The sequence below is a fragment of the Accipiter gentilis genome, chromosome 19, assembly GCF_929443795.1.
Source record: "Accipiter gentilis chromosome 19, bAccGen1.1, whole genome shotgun sequence".
NCBI classification, from domain to species: Eukaryota; Metazoa; Chordata; class Aves; order Accipitriformes; family Accipitridae; genus Astur; species Astur gentilis.
The window spans coordinates 14433990-14451716 of NC_064898.1; the positions used below are offsets into that span (position 1 = coordinate 14433990).

At 37.9% G+C, this 17727-nt stretch overlaps 1 protein-coding gene across 7 annotated transcripts in view; it reads right to left on the reverse strand.

The window, feature by feature from the left end:
- The window catches only part of CNTN5 (contactin 5), a 679382-nt gene that overhangs the window by 12448 nt on the left and 649207 nt on the right, over positions 1 to 17727 (reverse strand). For 6 of the 7 annotated variants that reach the window (XM_049823513.1, XM_049823512.1, XM_049823515.1 and 3 more), the window contains 3 exons: positions 16417 to 16487; positions 13051 to 13285; positions 2813 to 2922 (listed from right to left, as the gene is read on the reverse strand). In XM_049823513.1, coding sequence (XP_049679470.1) covers positions 2813 to 2922; positions 13051 to 13285; positions 16417 to 16487 — 416 coding nt within the window. Of the gene's footprint in view, positions 1 to 2806; positions 2923 to 13050; positions 13286 to 16416; positions 16488 to 17727 lie in introns of those variants that run through there. The other variant, XM_049823519.1, reaches the window with a different exon arrangement.

The following is a 17727-nucleotide window of genomic DNA, read 5'->3' on the forward strand; positions in this document are numbered from 1 at the left end:
GTACATTATGTATTTGCTATTTGTGGATTAAGGGAGTACTACAGGCTATGTTCTGTACCGTACTACATATGAAAAAATGTTCAGAATCAGTCCTCAAATTAAAACAGAAGCTGAAGAAAGTGAATCATATAGAAAGCATAAAGTTGCTCTGTACTTTTGGTTTTTTTTGGGGGGGGAGATTAGCCCCAGTGTCTTGCTATACAGATTCTTTTTGTGCTGAGGGGATGCTTTAAAGAGAAACTGTCAGTATGTTAGCAAAATTGGACTGATAGTGTGGACTTAGTGTTCCTAAGTGAATACTGTAATGCACTCATTGTACTGATCCTATAAGTCATTATCTCCTTTTTGATGAAATCCTTCCCAAAAATGGAACTGAAAAGATCTAGCAATACTGTCCTTGGATTGTGTTCTGTCCTGCTGAATTATGCAGGAGAGCAGCATTTACTCTTCTGTTTACTGAGTAAGGGCTGCCCTGATCATAATTCTTCCTGGGAATAAGGACAGAAAAGAGCAAACTACTCCCTGAAAGATTTATCTGTCAGAAAGCAGGCAGAGAAATTCTGGCTAAATGAACGAAGAGGGAAAAGGTGGGAGGGGGAGAAAAAAACACACCCTCCTCTCTCCAGGTAAAGTTATACCTCAAAAGGCTCCTCTAACTCCCTCATGGGACGAGGTAGAAAGGAGCAGTGAGGTATTTTTATTTTTATATTTCAATCTTTGTTCTGTCAACTGCAGGGCTTGAAATATTTATTCTGTAATCTTCATGCTAGAATCATAAAACCGGTGTACAGCACAGTGAGGAGCGAAATTATTATATAAGGTTCAATGTTAGTAACCCCTACTGTATCAATAACAATTTCCAAATTCATTCCTAGGAAGTCCCTGAAAGACATAGAATAGGTGAGTGTTACTGTTCGGGTCAGAGTAGGCTGAACTCCAAAGGTCTAAACACTTTCCAAGTCAGGAAGACCACCTCTGGTACAAAAAAGTACCCACTGTCTTATCTGTAACAACCATCTATTGCTAGGACACATCTGTAGAGCTAAGGGAAGTCTTATGTGACAAGCAGGTAAATGCAAAATACATTCAAGTTATGAAAGAATAAGTTTCTAGGGAAACAATTTTCAATTTTAGAAAGAAAATCTATTTTTCATTTTAAAATATGTAAAACAAAGTTAATAGAACATTTTGAGAATCAATGTGATCAGTGGAATGAGGATAAGAGTAAAAATAGTAGGTGTAATTTAAAAGACGTCAAGATATCTGAGAGGGAGTAACAAAACAGCCACCTTTCTGAAGAGAAAAAGACAGGGTGCAGCGAGTAAGTTATTTCAGAGGATAAAAGGCTGGCCTGGAAATTGAAGACAAAGGTTAGTAGCAAGTGGAACACTTCAATGCAGAGAGGGATAGCATCTGCAAGGTGAATAGCAACTCTATCAGATACAGTTTTGTTCTTTTTATATATAGCAGTTCTAAAGGTAAAATGGTTAGATATCACCTTTGCTGCATGAAACAAGCCATGTGCAAAGGGGTAAAAACACGTTTAACGTAAGGAAGGAGTGGAGATAAAATACCATGAGAGAGAACTGGCAGAGGGTTTGCAGAGTTCAGCATGGGGATGTATATGGGAAAGAGACCTGGACGAATGAGAGACCCGAGGGGACATGCCATAGTCACAGCCTGCTTGGACTGTGCTGGATAGCAATACAGGAGGATCTAAGTATCAAGAGGCTACAGCAATCAGGTAAAAAAAAAAGTTAACTGTTTGTGTCTAAGCTGTGGGGTAAATGTGCTGTGGTGGTCATGGCTGTCCAGCCTGAGGCTGTGTTGGAGAGTGTGGTGGCTGTGGTGCTGCCTGGGCACCGACGTCGTCTTCCTAAGGCCACTAGTGATGGTCACCAGCCCCCAGGTCTTGTCTGCACATGCTGCCGGGGAAACACTATGTGCTAGCAGATCACAAGATGTCTTTAGACATCCTTATGATTGGTATCTCGCTCAGATTTACCTTTACTCTCTTTTCGTTGTTATTGTAGAGAATCAGGAAAGAGTCAGCGCTCTCTAAAAGACTAAAGCAGGTCAAACAACCTGCACCCCCAAACTTAGTAAATTGAGCCTAGCTGAGTTATTTCATGAGGGTCAGCATAGCCTGAACCACAAGGTCAGGATGGGTCGTGGTGGCCCCAAAGGATAGGTTTAGCCCTAGATCTGATCTGCTCCTGGAGGTTTGGGTTGTAAACTGCATCTAAAGCTACAACTGGATCCAAAAGTGCGAGAAGGCCCGTGGCAGGGCTGGTTCTCTTTCCCAGGTGAGGAAAGGCTGTCTCTAGGCAGAGCTTTATTTGTGGGCTGTGCAGCTGCTGCTTTCTCTCCTGACACCCGGCCTTCCCTGACGTGCCCAGCAGATGTCCTGTGGCCACGGCGGGAGGACACCACATGGCTCCAGGGGCTCTTCCCTTTCTCTCTGTTGATTGCTCTCAGTAAATAACAAGTTTGAACTGGTCACTTAGAGCTGGAAACAGTCAATACCTCATCTTCCCCAGCCTGTGAAAGAGGCATGCTGGGTCACTTGCGGCTCCTTCAGCTCTTTTTGAAGTGTCAAAGAGATGTTAGAAGAAATGGTGTTGAACAGTTTTCAAGCACAAATAAATAAAAGATGCTCCGGTGCTACAGCTGTGACCGTTGTTCTACAGCTAGTTGTATGTATGCTAAACCAAGCATAATTTCTATTGAAGTTTCACTACTGCACATGTTAATAGAATGCAACGCTGGCAAAGGCAACAAGACTTCTCATTATGATATTCTGTGTTCATACCTCAAATCCCTGTGGTCTTCCTAGACTTTCTTTAATATGTTTCCACGCAACAAGAATCTCTGATACAGACAAACTCGTAGCTTTGACATCGATGGGAGCAGCAGTGGGTTCTGTATTAAGAAAAATTGAAACAATAAACCTCCACTGTAACAGTTTGTATTTATCAAAAACACTCCATCTGAAACTGTCATTTACTTCCTTTATTCTACCTTAGTACTCACAAGAAGGTATGACACTTATGGGGAACATGAAAAACTGAACAAGATGAAAAGATTATTATTGTTGTATTTCTTTATTTGTGTCATGCTACATCAATATCTCATCACTGATGATGGGCGCAGCAAACTGTGACAGAAGCTCTTGTCTATGATTTTTTTCAAAAAAACTTTAATATTTGTAAATGCCTCCCCCCTCCCCCCTTCATAGCCCTTGATCAGCCTAACTCCAGCAGTAAATGGAGCATTCATTCTCTTCCTGGCTTTTTAGTGCCATTCTGTCAGCTCAGGATGAGCAATATCTTGCTAGGGTGTTCAGTCAGTCCTGCTCCAGGGTTGTACCAAGTAAAAAGGGATACCCAGAGCTGTAGTGAAATGCTACATAAAAGAGATTTTTAGGACTATGTTCTTATGTCCTTGAAGTCACAAGCACTGGTGTTCGGGGCATGCCACCTTCTCTCTGCTGTGAAGCATTTACTGTTTTAGGCCTGGGATGCACATTTTTCTAAAGAAGGCACTAAGACCTAGGTTCGTCCCTCTGATTACCTGTATTGTTAGCATTGGCCCTATGTCTGTGTTTCTATCTCCACGCTATTCATAGGACACTGCAGTCCTGGCCTCCTTTATTAGGAGGACCTTTATTAGGATTATCTGGAGCAGAGGACCCTCCCTGCCTTCCGACCAGGGCGGGTGTCCTTCAGGGCTGCTGGGGTATGGCCAGGGTGCACACTGGAGGTTTAGGGCTGCAGCATGCTTTACCTGCCCAACGGGGCTGCCACAGGCATGTTTTACTTTGCACTTTCGTATCATTGAACACTTTGCAGAGGTCCAGCTTCTTTCAGTGGGTGGGAAGTTGGGTATATGTACACAGAGATTTCCCATGACCGGCAGTTGAGCATACCACCAATTTGTATCACCAGTCAGCGCACTGGGAGTGAAGAGTGTCCAAAAAAATTGTCACATATCAAACTGAGACATGAGTTAAGGAAATCTTTTGGATCTTTTGCTTTATTACCTGAATATTATTGAAAATTTGCTTAAGACAAGCTGTGGTGACAAGGCTTGAACACAGACAGTGAAGCACACAGTAGTGGCATTTCTCCACCGTTCTTGTGTAGTCACTTGCTCAGCAAAAAGGTAAGTTCACATTCCCCTGCAGTCACAGAGCCTGCGATTTCTTCCTTGGCCTAATGTTCCTCATTACTTTTCTAATGTGTTGATCTGCTCTTGAAAGGCAGGCAGAGGTCTTGGCTTTTATGTTACAGGGAGGCACATCAAAGAGCTTTCTAAAAATTTTTTTTTTTTGTGGCTCATTTAATAGGGTTACAGAAAAGGACTTTCCTTACGGAGCAGCCTGAGTTAAAATGATACATTTTTCTCAGTGATCAAACTGCCTTAGTAAGATGCCTAATATCAGACTTGACTCATTAGCTCCCCTCCTCTCTCTGATCATATTGCAGGCATTGTTCTGGCACTCCTGCCCTACACTTTGTCTCTGCCATGGCTTGTACGAATTTTTCATCCTTTTTGATGTCAGATTTTTAATGTTTGCAGCTCTTTTTGATCTTTTTTATTTACTTCTAAAGAAAAGAAGCATTTCTGATGTGATGTAAAACCGTGTTTGCCAACAATGAGTATGACTAATAAGCATAAAATATGTATGGAACTTTTCAGGTGACAAAGAATAAAAAAAGGTATCTCCAGAAATAAGTGAAATGATCTTCTGAATTCAATACTGAAAGAACTGTGCTATGAAGAAATATATTCCTCATAATTTGATTTCCTGTTCAATAGTTACACCCTACTTTCTATTTTATGTACTACTAAGATTTGTGTGGCAAAAGCTATTTTCTAGTTTTTGTATTATTGAAGCAATTACTTTGTTGTCAGAAAAGATTGCAGTGGGATAAATAATTTGAGATGTACACAAAATGTTGGTTGGCAGCCTTTACACTTTCTATAAATGTAGAAATCATTTCCTCTTCACAGCATTCACTAGGGGTGGTTTATGTATTGCTCAGAATAGAAACACAGAATATTTTCTGATATTTTAAAAAATTGTTTTCAACAAATGGAGTAGAAAGTTTGGATTTTTTTATGTGAAGAAAATGCATTTCTTACATATCCAGAAATTATTCACTGCAGTTTCACTGATATTAGACATAGAGAATGTCAGTGTTCAGCAAAAGAACAGAAATTATATATTTAGGAATAAGGTATATTAACACTGTCTGAAAGTTTATAGAGACTAAATAGCATTTTTTATTGATTCAGATAAGATGAGGACCATATAATTTCTAGTGATATAATACAGTCTGTGGTTCACTCCAATGTCATGCTTTATTCTGTGTGTCTAAAACTAATGGTAAGTTTGACAGGTTCATTAGGTTTTTCTATAATGGTCACTGATGTTATAATCATATTCTTTTCCTAATATCTTGGCATTATGCTAAACCTATAGGTGTCTGCCTGAGGTCATACTGCTTGAAAAAAAAAAAAGGGCCAACATCTTTAATGGTCCCTTTAATAGTCCCTGATTGAATTAAAGGTGCAGCATGGCAAGTTCTCAAAAGGCTGTGTGCAGTGTCTATGAAACAATGTCTTTCCATGTGCTGCAATCACCCTTTAAGGAAACATATTCAATCTATGTAGATCTTTGGGATGGCTATAACAAAGCAGGAAAAGGAATTCACTAATTGCATTGATCTAATGTTCAGAGAGGGATAATCCTGAATTTTGATTCTGGCAAGTAAGAGAAAGAAGAGTTATTTGCTAGCCCTCATTGTGTTCTCCCTATTTATGACCGTAAACTGATTTGTTTTTCTGAAATATTAATCCTGAAAGATTTCCACGTGATCTAACTTGAAAAACAAGTCCAAGGGCCTATTCATGTTTATGTTGTTTTAACTCTGCTGTGGAACAGAGCCCTAGTCAGGACTCCTCATCCAATCACTTAAAATCCATTCACCTCTCGTTTGGACTCCAGAAAGGATTTTTACACACTTTGCTAATTCAAAATCTGAGCTCTCATTTGAAGCTAAGAACCGCAGCCTGGGGCAGTTCCACATAGCTGAGATTTTGAGACTTCGGCTAGAACCCATGACTGTGATAATTCCTTTCTGTGGAAAAATCGGCCAAAGAGATCTGTCAGAAAGAAAATCACGAGGAGTAATCCCTCTTGTGACAACCTGTAGGTAAAGAAAGTGGTAGCGTTTGCTCCCTTGCTGGAAATAGCCACAGGGACTATCTTCCAAATCAGGGGATCACCAGTAAACTGTTTCCATCCCTGAGAAAAACCAAGAGACATTATGCTCATGTCCACCTCTCAGCCTGTTTGATGTGTGTCGCTGGTTTGGCAACTCCACTAGATCTGTGGTGGCATGGATGCCTGCAGGGTAAGTCTTTCTCCAGAATCTTGTGCTAGAAAGGAAACAGATGTCTGATTTCCAAAGCACCAAAAATGAGGTGACTGATTGTTTCCTGGAGATCCCCTCAGACTTTTCCTCAAGTCCTTTCTATTTTCACCTTCTCTCTGACCGGTGTCTTTGCAGAGGGCTTTAAAACAGAGAAAAATTAGAAGGGTGAGGAAATGAGCGAGCAGTGAGGCAGTGATCAGGCCGTCAGTGCTGAACTCTGCCCTGGACCTCTTTTGTTTAGTGGTGAAATACTCTTGTCAGGCAGAACTTCTGAAGCCCACTCCTGTAACGCTGCCCTCCTGCGCACTTGCTCACAGTCTACATCCTGCTGTGGCTCTCCCTTCTCCACGGAATAACCTGGATTATTACACAGTGGAGTGTCACGTGGGAGTAAGGAGCCGCCTTATTCCATGAAGGCTTTACCAGCATCTTACCTACACACAGCTTGCTCACCTTGGCACGTGAGTAGAAGTTGGACAAGCGGACTGATAAAACTCAGGCTTTGTTAGATTGAAAGTTCAGAGGAGCGTTGCCGTCTTCATGAATATAAATGGTTCATTTCCACCAAGTGATGTGGCAGCCAGAGTTATCCTCAGGATGTGAGGAGGGGATGTGCCTATTATCTTGATTTGCACATCTGATTTCCCATCGGGGCTAGTGGCATTAATCAAAGAAATGCTTAATAAACTTTTACATGTCATTTTGTTCTGTAAAAAAAACATGGAGAGAGCTCTAGCTGAACTTTTAAAGGATCTCTTCAGATGGATCAGCTGGAAGAAACAGGAAATCCGCTGTAGCTTACAGCTAATATGCCAATTTATTAATTTTCAGGTTCACCTAAACCCCAGGTAGTTCAACTTTAGCTATGAAATGAACCACAGGACTTCACTTCATGAATGTAAGATTTTAATTAAAGACATGGAGGCTGTACTTAAAAGTGTGTAATTGCATTTTCTTTCCTCTAAATGAAAAGGGTAGTTTATTTGTTTGTTTAAATAAGGGCTCAGGGTGAAAAGTGAGGGGAGGTGGGCCTAACCAGAACAACCCTTCATTCTACAGTGTCTTGTTTAATATCCCATCATCCACTAGCTGGCCTGTTGCAAAACTTCTTAAAGTTATGAAGGAATAAAGTCACAAAGGCTGTTATATGGCCCTTTCAGATAACTGAAAGCTTTGGCTCTCCATTGGCTCAATGAATTAGTACAAATCCATACAAAGCAAGAACAAAAGCTCTGTGCAGTATCATTACATCTTGTATGTATTACAGAAGTGTATCTGGGGTCCCTCAGGAGGTTTTAAACAGCAAGACTAAGAGTCTTCAGGCTTTACATTGTACTGCTCAGGGCTCTCTATTTCATATCTAGAAGTTTTCAGTAGTATTCACTACACTGTTTATCAAAATGATAGAACTTTCAAATTTTGTGAAGATAATTTTGTCAGGTGCCTGAAGGAGGAGATAGATACTGAAATTAACAGAACTGATTCTGTATCATCCATTGTGGTCATCATTTAAAAAAAACCTTTACAAAAAGACTTAACTCATCTTGAAACCAGTTGGGTTCCCTCTTTCTCCCAGAAGCTTATTTCTATTTCCTTTTATATTCTCACCTATCTCCACACTACATGTATTCTAATTCATATTTATTCTTGTGCTGATAAGCTGTGTCTATACTTGCAAACTAAACAGGGATAGAGAGACAAGACACGAGCCTGAGCATGGACATACAGTTGTCCATAGCATTAAACAGTTAGCATGATTTGTGGTGAAATAATGATTCTGGCCAGTTAGTGCCACCCCAAAATCTGTTCAGGAAGTGCCTGGCTAGGGATGTTCCCAGGAGGTGTATGGAGGCAGCCACCATCTGGATAGTGACAGATATGATCTCTTTTTGGCCAGATGGCTTCAAGGATAAAGAATGGCTGGCTTGTTTTATTTAAAAAAAAAAAAAAAAAAAAAAAAAAAATGTAGCATCATTGTCCTTTACCTTTACAAGCTCTTCACTATCCCTAATAATTTACCTGATTTGCAGACAGTGTCTTATCTAAAATCAGCTTTTTTTTACTAGGACAAAAGAAACAAGCTCCTCTAGTCTCTACTCATTTCCTGGGTATATTTTAGTGGGTACATCTCTAGATCCTCAGATGTAATGTACTGCCTTATAAATGTACCATTTCTTCTGCTTGAGGTAGATTTTACACCTTTGGCTCAGAGACACTCCAAAACACTTCCATTTGTACTCTCAACTGTTAATTTCAGCTTATTAAAGAATTTCCTGCTATTGAATGATGACTTGTTCCACTGTTATTTGTTATGATCAACTTTTCTATAGTGTCTTAATTATTCATCAAAACAAGACTATAGTACCGTTATTTCTTCTCAGTTAGTTGGTACTGGAAAAAGAATGCTAATTATCACAGCTAGAACACAAGGCCATTAGTTGTATTTACTATCCAAATTACTCTGAGCAGCTAAATTCTCTCATAAGTAACAGTGTCCTATAATATTTATCTAAAATTAGAAAGGTCTTTCACAGCATCCAAATTGATCAGGGCAATCAGCAACTGATCTCTAGTTCAACTCCCAGTTTCTTTAATTGCCCTTTTCTGAAAAGACATGGAACCCAAGGATATTCCATTTTGTCCCACATTGCGTTTGTATTTCCTGATATGTTATCACATAACCAGCATGTATGACATCCAACCATTTTTATTTTTATTTTTATTATTTTTTTTTTTATTATTTTTTTTATTTTGTTTTTTCCTGTGTAGCTCATACTTTGTCTAGTCATGCTTGCTAAAAGAAGCCTACCTGGCCATCATTCTTATCAGTACAGCCTCTTCCATCTTCTTGCAATCACACCTGTATGCTCTCATATTTCCTTTTCCATTGCTATATTTCTGATTTTCCCAGTTTTCCTCTTTCAGTGAATTAAAACTACACATAGAGATTGCATATGATTTCCCTGAGACTGAAAGCTTGTATTAGTAGTCTTGGCATTCTTAGCCCCTCAGTATTTAAGCAGAATGTAGTCATCAAGAAAAATCTCCAAAGAATATATAAATCTTAAAACAGAGAATGCTTAACTCTGCTTTTGTTCATTGTTTGTGGGTTTTTTTCAATATCTTGTGCCTTTACCATTTTTATTCTCTATGGATTAAAATCATCTGTGCCTGCACTGAAGTTCAGTGCTTTGTTTCAATATGTTCTAGCATGAATCTGATACCATTGTTTTCCTGGCAGAAAGTGCAGTCAGAAGATTTCTCCCTGCTCTCTTCATGCTCCTTTTCAGTCCCAGGCCTGCACATTGCAATTTTTTTTTATGGCAGGCAGCCTAAATTGCTGTGCTCTCCATGTGCTCTGGTGTCTCTTTCTCTTATTAAAGGGTTCCTGTATGAAAGGTTTGGGCTTTTCTTTGCCTGGTGCTGGAACATGTCTATTGTGTCCTGCTCTGCCTTCTTATTGAAGATAATTGTGCATCTTTTTTTCTGTCCTGTATCTTCTGTGTATCAGTCTCATTCCCACTTCAGAACAGGTCCCTGGCTGTCATAATCTCTTTTACTTCACTAAAACATCTGACCTCTCTTTTTCTTCTTCTCTCCTTGATTGCTTGCTTTCTTCCTTTCCTAAGGTCTCCAGGAAAGACTCCTCCTTCAAACTTTTTTACTGCATTAGGCCATCTTTTCCAGAGGGTCACATTTGCTTTTTTTCCTCCTGGGTTATCCAGCTAGTTTTCTACAACCTTTTTATCTCCATTCTATTCTCTATTCTTCCATTACATTCATCTGCATCCTTAGATCCTGGATAGTCTCTCCCATGAGCTGTATCCTGCTGATGTTTCCTATGAAGTCAAAAGGCCAATGAAGGAGAAGAAACGTCTTAAAACATCTATAACCAGTCAGGCTTTTTTCCTGCTTCAACTTTAGGTTATCACCACCGATTCCTCAGTAACCAATGGTATCGCATCATCTTCTAAACATTTGACTTAGAGAAAGAGATAAAAGGATTAGCCCCTCTTCTAACTTATGAAAAAGCACTCAGTGTTTTGCTCGTGTTTTCTGAGATTTACTCAGAAGGTCATTCTTTAAGCCTTTTGCCTCAGTCGGAGAGAGACTTTATGTAATCAGAGTGCAGCCAGCTGTGTTCACAGAGGGGAACATCCTCCTCAATACCACCTGCCAAGCTGCTTGCCTAGGCACAGCTCAGAGTCACCACAAATGGGCTCTGAATGTAGATCAGAGAGCACACAATATGCGGTCACAGACATACGGAAAAGAGAGAGATGCATTCGTTCTTAGCAACTGGGAAATTTCTTCCCTGTCCAGAACCCGTCCTATGCAAACTCTTGTTTATTAACTGTATGCTTAGCAGAGGCAACAGGTTTTAGACTTCCTTAGACACATTTGTTATGCCAGTAAACTGTTGTAGATCCATCTGTAGACATGGGAAATCCTTTAATACGTAACATAAAGTTTCCTTAACGTTTAATAATTTTATCCTAGGCCTTTATTCTAGATGTTTGTAGAGCAATGAATTGAGTATGTGATGAAAAGCAAGTAAGCTAAGGGCTTGCTAGATCAGCCCTAGGACCATAACATATTGTACTGTCAATCTTTATTTAATATCTCCTCTTCTGTAGAAATCCTTGAGAAAATGTGCCTTCAGTTGTTTAGCTCCTTAAATGTGAAAATCCATGTCTCTTCCAGAACTGGTTCCCCCTTTTTTTATAGCCAGCTGAAATGTCTATTGTCCTCAGTCTCCATATTGCCCAGAACTTAGCTGTAATAAATTGTTTTGTTATTCCTTTAAATTTTCATTATATCACCTAGGGTTTTTCTGGAGAAAAGCTTTTTATAAACTAATTTTGCACTGTATTGTCACAGCTTCCCATATTTTTTCCTTAATTATTATAAGTCTTTTAAAGTATTTAGCCCCATAGAATTCCTCTTAGCAAAGGAAAGTCTAATGTACAGACACATGCAGAGACTGAATTAGCAAAGCTATGATGGGTAGGTACTTTTAAATAACTGAATTATAATCAGAAAAATTGGTTTCTAGAGATAGTGTCTGGGAGCAGAGAGAAAGTTAATTTTAATAAATCTATTAAGATAATTTGTAAAGTTCATAATTCAAAAGGTATGTTAGAAAAATTGATTTATATATTACTGATTTTTCCATTTCCACTCTTGTCCAAATAACAAGCAAAGGACTACTTATTACAACTCAGCATTCAGCTTTTGTTAAAACAGCTTTTGCTCTTTAAAAAAAAAAAATCCCTTAACATTTTGCAAAACTTACCTTGCAAAACTATTTTTATTGAACTTTCTGATTAGAGTAAGAAATTGTTAAATAACAAAAACATTACCATTGGTCTCACAGTATCATTTTCCATTGAGCAAAACAGAAGTCAACTGTAAAATTTCCAAGTTGTACCGGCAATTTTTACATTTTAAAATGAAATTGTTTTTATAATAATATGAATACTTGGTAATGTTGATCCAAACAGTGGAACACAAATTACTGGAACTGCTTTTAGCAAAAACAGCATTTCCAACCTCTGTAATTACTGTGAGAGAAGAGTAGTAAATAATCTCTGCTACACCATGGCTCCAAAATTACACATTAATTGTGGGCAAATATGGAAAAGCATTTAATGTTTTCCAGCTTCACATGAAATACCATTATCTTCACACTAGATTTGTGTACAGATAGTAAGAAATTCCTCCCATCTGTACTAGGGCTATACTTATTTTGTTCTCCTAACAGGACACAGTGGGATAACTCAAAGGTAGTATAGTAAAGTAGAACTGAAGTATATGATTTCCAGTAATGGAGCTGCTCAAAATATTCCCATGGATAACATTTATTTACCTTTTGTGTGTATGGAAATTTCTATACATTGGCTGCTGTCAATACAGAACAACTTCTTTTACTAGTACAAATTAGTCTTTTTTTTTTCCCCAAAACATTGTTTAGAGTTATATCAAGTTGACATAGAAATTTTTGAGAAATATTTTTCATTTGTTCTTCTGAACTATTCCTATAATTCACATTGAATATTTGGACATTAACATAAATTCAGAACTTTCATACTAATAAACTAAAAAAGAAAAAATAATAGAAAAAAAATAATACAAATAAGAACAAAATTGCATTCTGTGCACTTTTAGTATCCATTAACTAGGAAAGGAATATTCATAAGTGAATTTATTTAGACTTTGAGCTATTGTCTGATTAACCCATCAAAAAAATATCAAGAAACTCAGAACATTAGAAAATATCAGCCTTTCTTTGATCCTTGTTAGAGCAGCCCAGCTTGAAGTTAAGACTACAGAGTTCATGTTAGGGATGAACCTTCATTAAAAGAGATTTTTTTTGGTTAAGACTGATGTGACCTGAAGTCTGTTCCTAAACTTTGTAACTTGCTTTCTAGGTAACTTCAACAAGGTAGTTCACTTTCTTTTCTGCAAAATATGTTTAATGTTACTTAGCACTTCTGGAAAGAATTTTGAAATTTAAGATTGAAAAAGCATGGTATAGTAGGACACATGATATAAAAACAGCTTAATATAGTTCATAATATAGAAGTTAATCTCATGTTCAACTGACCTCCTTCAGCTGAGCAGATGACCACAATAGGGCTGAAGGGACCATCACCTTTGTTGTTGTAAACACCAACTTTCACCTCAAAAGGAGTCAGAGGTGGCACACTTTCATCTCTGTAGATGAACTTTGAGGCATCTGAAGATGTCACCATTTTTTCCTTCCAGCCACGTGTTCCATTGGGTCTGAAGGCTACAATATATCCAAATCCTTCTCCATTCTGAAACTCTTCTGACACTGGCTAAAAAATAAAGTTCAGGTAATGATCAGACGCAGTTTTACTAATTGAGAAAGCAGTCACTCAGTGGCTGATCATAATCTGGCTGCTTGTGTGAGGGTGATCCCTTACAGCTGCAGTATAGGATTTTAGTTATCATGCCTGTGAACACATAGGGACAATTGCTTCTGAAGCAGAACCTTGTAAGAGAGTTTCTTCACCTAATAACCATAGTTAGGTTACTGTCCTAGGACTTAATAAGCTGTTCAGCTCAGAATGATTTTTTGTTCTGTATCTCCCACTTTGTGGTTAATGCTTTAACCAGCGGTCTATTAGTGGAATAACCCCTTCCAGTGACCTTGTTAAAATTATAGAGCAATATATTGTTAAGGGCTCCTAAAATATGATGTGAGTGACACTTACTACAGCAGGACTCTCTCGGGTTTTAGGTGCCAGCCTGTCTGATTTCTGTATCCAAATGGGGTGTCAAGTCTTAGGGATTTAAGTCTAGGGTTCAATTTGAGACTTAGGGTATAATGTCATAAATCTAGTTGTTCTAACTCTCACACTGAGTCTTGGTGGAAAAAAAATATCTCATTTGCTGTTCTATGCTCAGAGGATCTGCGAAATTAGCCACTTAAATGGGGACACATCTGCCATATTCAGGCAGTCAGCAAAGGGATTTATCTGTTGAGAGGCTAAGCACTGTAAAAGCTAGATCTTACATGTCCAGCTCAAGGAATGGAAATTTTCATGCTAATTTACTGCCTACACATTTCTTATAAAGTCAATGGACTAGTTTAGGAACTAGGTTATGTTTAACAACTGTCAGCATATTAGGCCTATTGAAAATGCCAAAAAAAGAGTGTCTAAATTCCCTCTCTTGAGGTGTCCATCCTAGACCTGCAACTAATGAACATGTAAATCAGAACAGGGGCACAGGAGACACCAAATCTTCCCTCCACATTGCAAGTGAACGTCTCATCACCAGGCACCTCACTTGCAGACACCATTTTCTACCCATCCTTCTGAAGCTGTGCACTGTGCATCCATGAGAAAAAAAAAAAAATAATAATAATAAAAAAAAAAAAAATCATGACTCCAAAGGCAGAGGAGGCAAAACCAAGACAGACATTGTAATCTAGTGAGTTCAGCTGGAAAGGAGGATCCTTGCATCTCTTTGCAATACTGATGGAGTTGGCAGTAGACAGTCACTATAAAAAAAGAGAAGTAGCAGAACCCTTGGATTTCACTGCAAATGCTAAATACAGAGTCTGTGAATTAAAGTTATGTGAATAAAATTTTGTTTGAAACTGCTGAGTATAATTCAGGACCCTAGGTAGGTTAGTCTTTTCCTGAATTCCCAGATACCCATATACCATCTCAGTATCTCTTCAGACTTCAAAGTACTTTGTTGAATTCCTATTGCCTGTGTAAGACTTTTTTGGATCCTGCGAAAGCACATGGAGCTATGGTAACCTACACTACGGTTGTGCCTTATGGAAATGCAGTGGCTACAGCAGACAGCACAGTAGTCTGTAGTCAGCTGTTGGAGTGTTATCCAATGCACTAGGATTAGTTCTTTAGCAGAAATTTCAACGCTTACTTTTAATTGCACGTTTTTGTGTGTTTTGTTCTATCTTTTTACCATTTCTTGAAGAGACAGTGACTATAATTAGAAATGGTAGCAATCTTTCAAACAATTAAAAAATGTAAATATGACCACTTCACAAATTATATTCAACACAGATGAAAAGCCATGATGTTTTTGTAATCTTAATTTGATTAATGACTTCATGCAGTTTAAGAGGCATGTGAAACAGTAGTGTGCTGACAGTATTAACACTAGGAAGAACAGCACTACGTGTTGATGGAAACAAGGACTTAATCAGAATCAAGGCCGAAGGATCGACACCTTCTGTCTTACTGGCAGTTTGCACTCCTTAGCTATAAATGAAGAAGCATCAGTTGGCCTTTGTGGGGAAAATGTTAATGTATATTGAAAGTTATGCTATCAGAATTGCTAGTTTTTAACTGTCTGTTGTATCTGTATCGCAGGATGGGACACCCATGGGCCTCTGGTTTCTGTTGGAAGAAAACTTCAACCCTTGACAGAGAGGGAGATATAACACACTTCAGTAGTCCTCCTTTCCAGTCACCTGGGTAACAATTTAGATACACTTAATGAGAATACGACATACTAATATATCGTGTTAGGTACTGGGATTAGGCTAGTTTACATCAGATACACCTCATGTTTTTGTTTGGGATTCTGCAAATTCTCTCCCAATAGAAGAGATGCTGCTGTTAATAATTATAGACTATAAAGCAAACTGAAATCAACTCTGTCTCAGCTGTCTCAGGTAGCTGATGTCAGAGAAAGCAGATGTGTCAACAGAAGACAGCCTCTTCAGATGTCCTAAAATTTACCATTTTAAGCAGTTAGTCAGAATTCTGTGTTTCTCTTACCATCTGAATCTCCTCAAGTTGGCTAGGCTAAAACTTTTTTCATTAAAACCCCAAATGCCATGTCTTTATTTGATGGAATTTTTCTTGGTTTTTCTGAATCTGAAACTTCATGATGAATCTGAAGTTTTGAAAACTCTTCAAGAAAAGTCTTTCTTCTACTGTGTTATCTATGATTAGCAGAGAGAGCAACTCCCACTTCTCCAGTTGCCCATTGGCACAGCCATACATCTGTGCTGCATCTTGCATTACAAATATCTTCTCAAAATAAAGATCTATTTCAGGTCTTTAATTTTACTTTTTAAAGAAATCCTTAAAAAAAAAGAATAAATTCTTTCTTAATTTAAATTTAAAAAAAGTTACAAGGCTTTCCTTCTCTTCCCTTAGCTATTATTTCATCTGGTATAGTATTTACATAAGATCCAGAAAAGTCAAATCAACCCAAGCAGTAGATCAGGAAGAAAAGGCTTAAGAATTAGCACAACTTTGTAGCTGCTGCCATAATGCCCTCTACTCAAACCACATGAAAATGCACATTACTTTGAAACTTTAGAACATATTTAAAGAACAGTATTTTGTGTTCATGTCTTGCCAAGATTTGCTGTAAGGAAACCCCGGTACTGTACTCTTTACTTTGCCCTCAAAGAAGTAAACATGAAACAAAACCTTTAATCAGAAAAGTCCCTTACCTCCCATGCTATTACTAATTCATGTCGCCTTCCACTTCTGCCACTTACATTACCTGGAGGTGTCTTTGGAACTGTGAGCAAAAAGGAAAAAAACAAAACAAAAACAAAAACCAAAAAACAAAACAGAATGTCCAAGTTATTGAAGTTTTCCCCATAGTAATAAGTTGCTGCAGAAGACATGAGGCTGTTAAATCAGAGCAGAAATAACAAACATAGCACTCCATGGTATAAAGAAAATTTGTTCAAGTTTCATTTCAGAGCATTCCAGTCAAGTTTGTAATCTCAAAGAAAGCATAAGCTGAGAAGAAAAATAATATTGGAATAAAAAGCTGCTTAAGCACTATGTCAAAATTTCAATGTTTCATCTAAGAGATAAAACAGGAATTATCTTGTCAACATTTGTATTTTTTGAATAGACAACTCAAAATCAAATGCCAGGGAACCTGAGATATTTCAGAATTCAGGTAAAATCCTAGGACATAAATAATGTCTTTACTATTTCCCAGGTCATTAGTGATTTAGAACATTTTAGTTCTTGTAAGTCTGTTCTTGTATGCTTTACCAAGAAGCCGTTTTTCAGAAATTTTAAAGTAACCATCCTTAAACACCTTTTATTGTTTATCGCAAAATGCTGGAAGCAGTACTACCGACAGTTCTTTAAAAATTGAGACCACCATTATGGCTTTAAAAGCACATGTGAACAGCTGATGAAATTCTTTAAAAGAAATTATAAATATCATCATCTGTGTGAATTGTGTTATCATATTTTGTAAAGCTTCAGAAATCTCAATTGTTCATTGGAATTGTATAATTTCTTTTATCTTACTTGGTGCCTCTAATGAAGCTCCTAAAATGACTAATGTCTTGAATTTATTTACTATGAGCAGGTTACACTTGGATTCTTTATTTGATTAAATATGTCCTAAGACATAATCCTTTCTCTTTTCTTCCTTACAACAGTACATAGGTCATTGGTAGAAATGTACTCTGAGGCATTAACTGTTAAGGCCTTATTGCATGCTGTTTAGCTTATTTATTGAGTAGCACTTTGCCTTTGAACTGTACATGGAAAAATACATTTAAATAAATGTACACAGTCCTCTCTATTTCCCAAGTTGATCATTAAGAGCTTAAGTTCAATGAAAGTGCATTTTTTACTAGATCCTGGAAGTCCACATAAAATTTCAGGATTTGTTTGTGTGTTATTTTTCTGAACTCTGAACTCCCCTTTAAAGAACATAAGCCCAATTCTGTTTTTTCTCATAAATGATGCAAACCCATAAAGCTTATGAATTGCTTCTGATTTACAGT